General features: G+C 41.9%; 1 protein-coding gene across 5 annotated transcripts in view; it reads left to right on the top strand.

Moving 5' to 3' along the window:
- Nucleotides 1–2363: 2363 nt before the first annotated feature.
- LOC133350204 (activating molecule in BECN1-regulated autophagy protein 1A-like) overlaps nucleotides 2364–11713 on the top strand; it is a 99363-nt gene continuing 90013 nt past the window's right edge. For 4 of the 5 annotated variants that reach the window (XM_061564304.1, XM_061564303.1, XM_061564302.1 and 1 more), the window contains exons 1-3: nucleotides 2365–2688; nucleotides 8309–8753; nucleotides 11351–11409. In XM_061564304.1, coding sequence (XP_061420288.1) covers nucleotides 8619–8753; nucleotides 11351–11409 — 194 coding nt within the window. In that variant the 5' untranslated portion in view covers nucleotides 2365–2688; nucleotides 8309–8618. Of the gene's footprint in view, nucleotides 2689–8308; nucleotides 8754–11350; nucleotides 11410–11713 lie in introns of all 5 variants that reach the window. The other variant, XM_061564305.1, reaches the window with a different exon arrangement.

Below are 11713 nucleotides of genomic sequence, written 5' to 3'. Positions count from 1 at the left end.
GCACCTGCACAAGAGTCGATCCTCATCAGCGATTCTCATCGCTCCATCTCTGGACGCCAAGTGTGGAAACCTCAAATAGTTACAGGGTGGCCATTCTGCAACCTTGAGATTAAGAGCCCGTGTGGAGATCTAATCACTGAAAAAATTGTACATAATTGGGAAAAATCTGCCTATCACGAATTTGCACATCGAAGAGGTGGACATATCAGCGGGTGACAAGACTGTGAGACTTCATCAACTTCCTCTTCGTACGGCTCACGAGAAGGGTTCTTCATTGCAAGGCCCGTGGGCCACTGGCGGCCTCCTGGTGGCCTTTGGTGCGGCCCCCCACAATACACAAATGTGAAAACACCCCCCCCCCCCATCATCGTTCTACTGTCAAACCCCCAATGGTTACAAATGTGTGGCGGCCCTCACACTGATGATGTCTTAACGACGAAAGTGCCTCCCAAACCACGTCTGAAGGAGTAAAGAACACTGCTGACGAGCAATTACTATAGTTTTACATTGAGGCGCTTGAACCAGAACTTTGCATCAGGAGTCGCGAGCAGAGTGGTACATCGCTGTGATGCCTCCTCCATTGTATCTGCGAATTGGGCATTGAGTTGTTATGTGTGTTCCATGGATCTGTCCGGCTGACCACTGTAATAACTTCTGTACCTGCACCGCGGGGCACTGGCACCAGTGAAAAATGTCTCTTATTTGGCACGGAGTTAAATTCGTTAAAGGAATGTACTTCATGGTAAAGTCGTTTTTTCGTGGGAGAAGGGGGGGGGGTTAGATCGCATAAAGGTAATATATATTCGTATTCTTTGGTTATTTCGGTAAATACTCTTTGGTTCTTTCGGTAAAGTCACGTAGGTGAAAATAATAAAATTGTGAAAACTAAATTAATATTAATAATCTAGAATTATTTCGGTAAAGCCACGTAGATAGAAAAAAATAATAAAAACCCAAAGAATATCAATTCCTGCAGCTTTAAGTCAATGTTTAAAGGTAAATGTGTCGTACACCCACCTCCACCCGACGAGGCCAATTCGTATAAGCTTTGTCAACGCGTACAGAAAGTGCCAACTTATGACTAGAACACTTTAAGCACGCCGGCGTGTGAGAGTGCAAGCCCACACAATTTACGATTTACTCCGTCGATGTTTCGCTGATGCTTGCAACCAGCAGCATCATTGATCATCGTCGTGGATGCGTTTGCTTTGCCAGCGATAAACACGCGTCCTGTTTCGATTTAAAGCTTTCGTGACTGCAGGGATTCATCTTCTTGGTTCTTTCGGTAAAGTCACGTAGAAGGGAAGTAATAAAATAATAAAAATAAAACATAATAAAACAATTCTCACGACGTTTCTGCCACAACGCAAGCAGCCTCGACAGACCTGGTTTTCACCTGAGGACGGCTGCTTGCGTTGTGGCCGAAACGTCGTGAGAATTGTTTTATTATGTTTTATTTTTATTATTTTATTACTTCCCTTCTACGTGACTTTACCGAAAGAACCAAGAAGACACGTGCCCTGTGTTTGTGAAATGCGTGATCCCATCCGCGCGCGGTACGCCTGGCGGACACGCGTGGAGCAGTGTTGAACTAATCGATTGGCAATGGAATCGCAACGGAATTGAGACAATTGATTGATTGGAATGGCAGCGCAGACGGCGCAGAATCGTAACGCGACTCCGTAATCGTGCGCGCGATAATCCATCCCGACACATGCTGTGCATGAATTGTCACCGTAAATCGAAGACACTGACAATCGAGTGGTACCGCGTTGGTCGTGATGCACAAGGACAATTATATGCAGTATGTACATTAAAACACTTCAACACATTCATCAATAACACTTTTAAATATATAATAGGCGACGTTTCGTACAATGGTCCTTCGAAGCAAATACTAACACTATGACACACCGAACAAATGCTGTGATTTTTTTTGTTATGTCCGAAATTTCGCCTTTAAAAAAAAGTGTTTTATTCCGATGAAGGTCAATCACCGCGTCCGATGTTATTGATGAATGCTGTTAAGTTTAAATATTGACAGATATTCCCAGCAGCTCTCCCGCTAAATTGTTCACCTGATGACGATTACTTGTGTTGCGATCAAAACGTGATATAATTATTTTTCATTATTTATTTCTATTCTATCGACATGGCTTTTACCGAAAGACCCCAAAAAAATCGTGTTAAGTTCACTGACGAAAGAATCGATGGCCACGCGCCTACATTAATCGATTATGCCGTTCACGCACGGGACCAGACTCGACCAATCGATCGTCGCTCTCACTGCAGCCAGGCGGCATCATCGGCGGCAGCAGCACTGAGCGGAGGGAGTTGAGGGGAGAATTTTGACTCTCGATCGACTCTCTCCACTGCTCTGGTCTGGGTCGTCTGGCCGGGCCGACACGGGGGCAGAGCGGCGAGCGGGGCCGCTCCTCGCCTAGCGCCGCGTCCGCCCATCGCGAGCGACGAAACAGCGACACTCGGGGCGAGAGACGCGGGGCTCGGAGACGAACAAGACAAAAGAGAAACCCGCGAGACATTTTCTCTCAGGAGCGGCGAGAGACGGAGACGACGACCACGGCTCGTTGCGTCGGCCGCGTTAGACGACGGCGGCGGCGGTGATCCAAGCGAGCGCCACTGCGCCGCGGGCCCAGGGAGTTGGGCCCTTGGAGACGCTGGATACAGGTACGAGAGAGTTTTATTTTCTTATTCTACCGCGAGTTTCTTTCGTTTTTGATGTATTTGTTGTTCTGTGTGTGTGTGTGGAGACCGAGTAGGGGAGCGGTAGAAGCTTGCTTGGGTTTTGAGGTTTGTTACGGGGGTGGTGGTGGTGGTGGTGGGAGGGAGAAGCCTGCGGCCTTAGGCCGCAGACGCGGCGTCTATGGCGTTAGGGTCCGTCTCTTGCTGTTTTAATCATTACGCGTCAATATAATTATTACAATAGTCACCAGCGTCGTCATATGACGTTGCTTAAAGTACCGTTAACACACAGAGCGCCTGTGAATATACTTGTGCCATCAGCGCGATGGTTGCTGGGCGATAATGGTCATGATGGGTTGGGTTCCTTCGCAGATCACTACCGAGCAATCGCGGATAGTTTCTGAGTCGACCAGTTGTTGTCCTTGTATTCGCCATAATTCGTCATTATTGCTTTTGATAAAGGTACGGTAACGTGTATGTCATCAAATATATCTGGCCCGTCTGTTGTAGAGTGGACGGTAAATGCTCCGTGGTGCCCATAACCCAACGGGGAAATAAAGTACGGCACTGTACATGGAATCAACTTCGACAATGTTAGCCACCGCTGTTTTAACTGAGCCTTACAAAAGAGATCATACTGGAAGGGACGATTGCCTGTGGTTATTAGTAACTACGGGGAGTGGCAGCCAAGGAATGGAACTCGTCCACCAGAGAGACGGAGCGATGTAATTGCCTTGTATAGAGGGCCTGAGTGTGTGATTACATCACAGGGATGTCGGCTTGGGGAGATCATCCAGCAGTGGACTGACCATGGTTGATGATTATGAAATACTACAATGCATCTCACGTGGACCCCCTGCAACACATGTTGTGAGGCTTAGCAGCATCTCGTGACAAACTTTATTCGAGAGCTTTAACTGCACTCGCAACGTTGTTATCGTTTCTTGTTATTCTACGTTTATGTATACTACTTCAACCCGCTCTTTATTTAGAGCGGCGTGGTGGTGGGGGGGGGAATAAGCAGCCGTCTTACATTACTTTACACATCTAGTCCAGATGCATTCAGTAATGGATTGTGAATATTTTGCATTAATTAGTTTTTATTTATGTTCATGTACTGTAATGTAAGTTTGTTTGCATATGTGTGAGTTTGATTATGTTTTGTTAACACGTTATTGGTATTAATGTGTGGTAATGTATTGCCCTTGGTGCTGTAACAACATTAAACGCACAGTAGACGCGTATAAGTCGTACGTATATTTGTTATGGTGTCATATGTTCAACGATGCTGTATTAGCCTGTTGAACATAGCCATTTATAAAAGGCCACGACTGCTTGTTTCTGCAGATGTGCGGTGAGAAAAGTAGTCTTCAGGCACGACTGTCCCGGCAGATAGATTCTAAAATAAAATGTTTAACCAAGAATATGAATCCCTAATTCTAGATTTGAAGCTTTCGTGACTGCAAGGATTCACATTCTTAGGTTGTTTCGGTAAAGTCACGTAGGTAAAAAAATAAAATTAATAAAAGTAAAATAAAATAGAAATCACGACGTTTCGGAGGCAACACAAGCTTCCGTCTTCAGGTGGAACCGTCACAGCCACGACAGCTGTATCAAGTAAATGAGAGATTAAAAGAGCTACCACTCCGTATATATGAATCCCTGCAGTTACGAAAGCTTTAAATCAAAAGTATTTATTTAGTTTGGTAAAGAAAAGACTTGTTTCATTTGAAACACGGTGTGTTCTCGAATTGTGATTGTACACATTTTGATAATGAAAGAAGGTATTTGATTACACTATGTAACACAATTTTTGTTCCTGGGTACTAAGTGTTATTTTTTAAATTGGTAATGCTTAATCCCCACAAACTTAGCTTTTGTGATCAGGACTTTATGGGAACGAAATACACATGCACACGTTTTCTCATTGAAAATAGGTAAATTTTAAAATATCACTGTCCTGGTCACAAAAGCAAAGTTTGTGGGGAATAATAGACATTTTCTGTACTTTTGAGGCATAAGCAATTATGAAATACATTAGTATTTTATTATTTTTATTTTCATTCACTTTTTTTATTATTCTATCTACGTGACTTTACCCAAAGAACCAAAGAATAGGAAATAACACTTACTACCCAGGAGCAAAAACATTTTTTGTTACACAGTGTGATTAATGGAGTGGAGATTATTAACTTTGCTTTTGTGTCCTGATCACAAAAGCAAAGTTTGTGGGGAATAATATACATTTCTGTACCTTTGAGGCATAAGCAATTAGGAAATAACACTTACTACCCAGGAACAGAAATTTTTGTTAGTGTTATTTATCATCTAGGGATTCTAGGCTAATAATTTATTTTTTATTTTTTTGGTAAATGTCCGCTATAGTATTATTTCAGTTTACATTGTGTTTACTTGGCCTATAAAGACATTATTTTTTTTACAGAACAGAGAAGTAAATATAGGTTTAAACCTTCAAAAGTTACAACTTATGTTTTCATAATTTTTTTATTTTAAATTATGTATGTAAGAGTGGGCCATGTTAAAATATTTAAGCACTGTTTTCAGTTGTTTGTGTTATAAGAGATCTTAGCTTGTGTGCAGAAGCTATATCGATTGTTTCATTGCTAGACTATATGGAGGCCTTTTTCCAGAATAAGTTATTGCTCGTGGGTTTTTTAAGGCCAGTTTGATTTACTGTATAAACTTGTTAGCCAACTTGATTATCTGTATTTAAATAAGATAAGAAATGTACTCAAAATTTCAAGTACCAAGAAAACAGCTTTCTGGTTTGTGAATAATCGTCATTCATTCAGTGATATTTTGTGTTGTTTGGTAGAATGTCTGATATTCCACCCCATGTGCTTGGAACTTATATACTGTACAGCACAGCCACGAAAACCTACACAGCAATAAATCATAGCTTTAAGTGTGAAAGAGTGGGATTGTTAAAAAGGAAATCACACATGGAACACAAAGTTAGTGGCATTTACAACATTAATATGTAACACGTGTTTATGATTGCATAGCAATTTGTGTTTCAAGTGAATTGGGAACTAGGAATGGGAAAAAATCTGGCTCCGATTTGGTGGATCACACAAATGTCATAAAACATCCTTCCCATGGGCATGGATGTGCCATACCCTGCTTTGCCAGGAGAAGGTGATACAGAAAATGTGGATTCCATCCGTTTCATGGCATGGGAAAGCATTGCCCCCTTCATATGCGTCGGTTTTGTCTGCAAAGCTTGGGTTATTGTTGGTGCCGACTCACGGACTGGCTGCCTTCCCGCTTGTCTGTGCTTCCTCACACCTCTTCAGTCATCTCTTTTCGAGAGTGAGCAAATGCTGTGTGCATTATAATTGAACATTTGTATTATTATTATTATAAATGGGTACATTTATGGTTCCTGCATAATAATTTTCGGGGGGACGTTAAAATGTTTTCCTTCCCCACATCGATGGGGGCGGTAATCACTTTTAAAATATATATTTAAGTATGTAATAGTTCAAGAGTTTAATCCCCCAAAAAATTTGTTAGTTGGGTGAGATGTTGGAAAATAGTTGTTACACTGGAATTTACTCGTTATCCTATCTGATGTTGAATAGATGTCATAAAATCAATTCAGTGTTAAGCTTTCAGGAAAAGTTCAAAAGTTGCAACGATAATATTGCCATGAGCCGCAGTTGCATCTAAAACCCAATTGTTTTCTTCATGCCCTGAAATTACCTAATGAAAGCCACGGAGTGCCTTGGTGTGTTGTTCGACACTACTTTTTAAGAATAGATATGACAACCTCCTTCAGAGGGGTGTAGCCTTTGACATTGCGGCGAGGCATGTGCCCCGTGTATACACAATACAGTATCTGAAACCCATCCTGCATTGTAGGCACCTTGCCTGAGGTAATTGGAACTGTCTTTGGGGGGCTTCTCAGGTCATATCGTTGTGTGCTACTCAACCTGCAGCTGCTTGTTAAACCTCATGACCAACACGCCACAAATTGATTTAAGGCCACATCACATTCCTGTATTCCTAGTCACTTGCGTAAATGACACGAGATCCACTTATTTAACTTTTAACATTGTTACCGGTGAAGTCAAGATGCAAAATCGCTGGTAAGGGAGGCAGACGTGTTTGTCTTCGCTGTTGAACACTTGATATATAGCTTTGGCTCCGGGTTTTTGTATTGATTTCTCAGTCAATATTGGTATCATCAAATGGTGTGTTTCAGGATAGTGATTTGTTTGTACTTGCCATGTACTTTATATGATGGTAACTTATAAATGTGATTTGACTCTGTTCCCTCTGATCCTTAAAAATACAATGTCATAATATCATTAAACTTAATGCGTGTATTTAATTCATATTTCTTTACATGTTTTTGCGTTCCTAATTTTTTACATTTACAACTTACGTCAAGCGCAGAAGATTGTTGTGTACATGTGACTGCATATGCAGAGCACCATTCGTCCACGCTAAATTAGAGTGCCCTAGTTTCTTCCAAGTCAATGGGGAGTAGTACATGGATGTATTAAATTACAACATGCAAACACTATTTTCACATGCACCCTGCCATTTATCTTCTGTTCCATTGTAATTCTTAAAGGTGATTTATTTTATTTTACCAAAGGTTACATCTCGTTCGAGATTGTAGTCTTATTTTTTTGTTTATACACGGTGCCTGCGTTTTCCTGAGGACAACGTGCTCTTCAGGTAACGTTCGATGCACGGTGGAATTATTGTTTGTTTCTCGCTACAGTTTAACACCCAACACACCTTGTGCAAAAATCCACATTTTCATGGAGTCGCTCCACGTATTTTGTGGCACCGGTTAGAGAAACAGTGAATTGGCACAGTAAAGGATAATTCTTTATACAACGCATTTGATTGGGTCTCGCTTTCCCTTTTTCTGTTTTCATTGCACACACGGTTTACATGGCAAACAACTTTGCAGCACTGCATATAATAACATAGTGGATTTAAAAAAAATATCAAACGTAAGCACATTGAAAATATGCTACATATATCATTCCATATATGTCCCTCCAAGGGACGCATGCTTTTTGGAACCAAAGCTCATAATTTGGTGTGGATAAGGCTTTGAAACAGCAAACCTTAGTGCTAGTTGATGTTCTCTCTTCCATCATAATAATTCTTTACCTCTCTATCTCGTCAGAACACAAGAAGTCTGCTTTACTGAAGTGCTTTGTTATGATATTTTGCTGAGTCTTGTGAGAATCGTATCACCATTTTTGTGTGCTGTAAAGGCTTCTTATTTTGACGCAATAATAAAGTACCAATGCATCTTAGTAACCATTATTCCTTGGTTTAGGTTTTTAATAATTGTAAAGCTAGAGTCTATGCTTAAATTCAATATAAAACGTTCGAATACAATTATTATTTATTATTTTTTCTATCTACGTGACTTTGCCGAAAGAACCAGAGTATTGATTCCTGCAGTCACGAAAGCTTCAAATCAAGACTTTCGAATAAAAGTTAGAGGAACCCATAGCTGCAACTTTTTCACTGTCTGCTGCAGTTGTGGCACGAGTGCACATTCATATTATATGCATTTTGTGCTTGTTTTAATTTTCGTCCCCTTGCTCAGGTGCTGTTCTCTGCGCGGAGCATGCGAGAGGGACATCGGCCCAACGGTCCAAGTGTGGCTGCCCCGACCATTCTCACCGACTTCGTGGCGGCGCTCGCTAATTCCTGCTGCGCCTTCGCTTCCGGAGACAATGCCGGCATGCTCGAGCACCATTTTAATTTGACTCACGGCTGTCCCACACACCCGCTTGCCTTCTCCATGAACACGGGGCCGTAAGGGAGAGGTGTTGGGTTTTTATTTTTTATTTTCCAACTTCATTTTCATCGGGAGAGGTGGCCACAGCGGCAGCCAACCAAGCAGACGGGCAAGGATGGGGCCCAGCCGGAAGAGAAATGCGGTCCAAATCCTAAGTGGGCGTGAGCTGGGTGCCAGTTGGATGGGGGCACGCAGCGGCCTGGAGGAACTGGCGGAGGACAAGGCCTGCCAGATGCAGTGGGAGAGCCAGGTACTAATTCCTAGCACACTATGCCCCCCCCCTGCCCCAACACCTGTGTTCCACCCAACATCTGTATCCCTCCCCCTATGGTCTGTGAGCATTGTTTGTAAGTGAGATTTTTTTTGGCTTTCCCATTATTCCCAACATATACATTTTTATTATGCCTCTTGCATAGGCTACTTCTCACTGGATAATGACAGTTTTATTATAAAATGAAACTTCTGCTGTGAGATTTTCCTGGCTGGGAAGTCTTATTTATTACAGTTTTGTTCAACTAAATAGCACTAAATGTAAAAAACACACGATGTTAATGATAACGGTTTTGTGTTATTGTTGTCCTGAATGGAATTATGAATTGGTAAATTCGTCTCTTACAGCGACTTGGAAGATATGTAAATTGTAAAATTTTCCAGCTATTTTGTCTCAGCTCAAACACATTGATGATTTTATGTTTTGTTTTTGGGCAAGCCAGGTCAGACTACAGCAGGTTAAGTGCGGACACAGACTTGCGTGACCAGACGGGCATATCACTGTTTGCAGCTCACTGATATAGAAAGCATGACTTGCTTTGACCCTTTTCATAAACATGGAGTTTCCACATTAATTCAGTGTGCAATGTGTTTAGGAATGGGGTAACCTTAACTGCATGGGAGCACATGCAGGGTGTGCTAATCCTGTATTATATTTTAAATATGATTCGGTATTGAATTTAATAAAAACCTAGACGAATTGCTTCATGCCCTTTATTATCGTTAATATTTACACGAACAAATGTTAGCCGCCTGACTCACATGGGAGAAAAGGTGCCAGAGTGTGTTTGTGAGTGGAAATGAATTGACACATACAGTCCAGGGTAAAGACCTGACCTCAGCTGAACTGTTGGCACTGTAGTAGGTTATTTGTCATAGGATGGGGTTTTAAGTCCCATCTGGTGCCAGCTGCATAGCTTTAGGCAAAGAGTGATTTAAGGCTTTTTTTGTTGGTTTAAAGAAAAAAAACTGAACAGTGTTGAAAGTCCTAACCATATACCAGCTGAAAAAATAATAATACAGTATTTTATTACAGCATTGTACAGAGTGCATCTCATGTGTTGTCTTTGTAAATGCAATAATCGTGCTTAAGTTGGAAGCTGGAATACTGCAATCTCCAACTTAACAGGACAGAACGCCCGCTCACTCAAACGGTAGAATGTTTGTTTCTCAGTAACAAATTCTGGGCACACCACGTTTGACTGTTTTGATAAGAAAAAGGGTGGTTGAGTGGATTGTGATTGGCCACACTTTTATCGCTTGGAAATCTGAGCCGTCGGGCGGGGGGGGGAGGCTTTGCGTCTTGGCTGCGGAGTGCAGAGAGGGCGCGCGAGGACAGCGTGGGGCTGGCGGCGGGTCCCGCTGCGCTGGGCTGATTGTTAACGACGCCGCTCATGCGGCCAGGGCAGCGCAGGGGCGTGCGCCGCATGCCGAGTAGCTCTGCGGGGGAGCTCGTTGCATGTGACGCACATCCATCACGGCCGGCCGGTCCGTGATGGATCGCGAGCGGGGGCTTTTGATTATTCGCCGATCGCCGCGGATTTTTTCGATGCCGTTTGAACGGCACAAGCTGTGCTCGCTGTTCGGATAATTGCCCGATATGACTCCGTGTTCTTAATTGGTCAGCGTTTTGCCATTTTGTGGGCTTACCCTTTTTCATGCTGGTGCTTTTATATGCGTAGTCACTGCAGGAATGCGCAGGGTGGATTTATGGTGCTAAAATGCCCTTGTTAAGTCCCTATAGGGAAGACTTTCCACTTAGATGAGCAGTGCTTCCAAATAGATTTGCCGCGTAAGAGCAATAAACCAACTACCAAAATACCAGATGTGTAACCTTGGCTGACCACCACCTGTGTTTGATTTGTGTTGGCTTTTGGCAGTGGTGTGTGCACATTGAAGAATATATAATTTGTGGCCATTGACTAGAGTTTGAAGAACAGGTGTTTTTTAAATTTCTAACTATTTTGTAACGAAAAATAACCTTTCATCTTGTGCTGCTTCGTTGTAAGTTATATATTTACAATTTATAAGCACAAGCTTTGTTATGGTCTTGTAGAGACTGATGGAACATTTTGAAAGAAAAAATTATTTGGTACATCTCAGTATTGCTCATTGGCTGGCTGTGGAGGTTCCTGCCGATGTAGTCACAAGTTTATTTGTACTACCCCAGTAAATCTGCAACATTTTGGAATTCTCACCGCAATGTACTTTCGGCTTGTTTTCTCTATGCTTATTTAAGTAATTTTAAATTTCACACCACCATTAATACTGTCATGCCCAATATTGCATTTTTTTTACTTCGTGTAAATGAAATAAATCCTTATAAAATGTTGATGTATGGAATTCAAATGCAAGCTTTGTATTTAAAATGCTTCTTTGGGATTCTGTTTAGCATGCAAAATAAAAATAGGCACATGTGCAGTTACTCTATGGATTGTTACATCACGGGATCATGGCGATGGCTTTGAGAGTGAGGCCTTCGTACAGCAGTGGATTGATCATGACTGACGATGATGATGATGCAAATATTGTGTTGTTCCTTAACAGATTTAATTTAAAAAAGTTATTTATTTGCAGAAAGTGGAACTGCCTGACAGTCCGCGATCGACATTTCTGCTCGCCTTCAGCCCGGACAGGTGAGCTGACACTTCTAATTTCGTTACCCTCCGTCGTTCCAGTTAATTGTAACGCCAGCGGTTTGTAGACAGGGAGCATATTGGTCACGATCTAATTCTGAGTAATAGTTTAATGCCAGCCAATTTCAAACTTTCAACGTCTTAATTTGTTTTGGAGCACAATGAAGGTAAATAAAAAAAACCTAACCGATACAAAAAAAGAGTTGACAAGAATGATGGTACAGTGCATATTTTGAATCTGGAAGTGATCCTGTAATAAATTATTGTTGTCCGATAGCATGCAGAAGCCACGTGTTACCAGATA

This window comes from Lethenteron reissneri, chromosome 33 (assembly GCF_015708825.2).
Source record: "Lethenteron reissneri isolate LAM-NWPU_2019-01 chromosome 33, ASM1570882v1, whole genome shotgun sequence".
Lineage (NCBI taxonomy): Eukaryota > Metazoa > Chordata > Hyperoartia > Petromyzontiformes > Petromyzontidae > Lethenteron > Lethenteron reissneri.
This window is presented reverse-complemented; position numbering and strand designations above follow the sequence as displayed.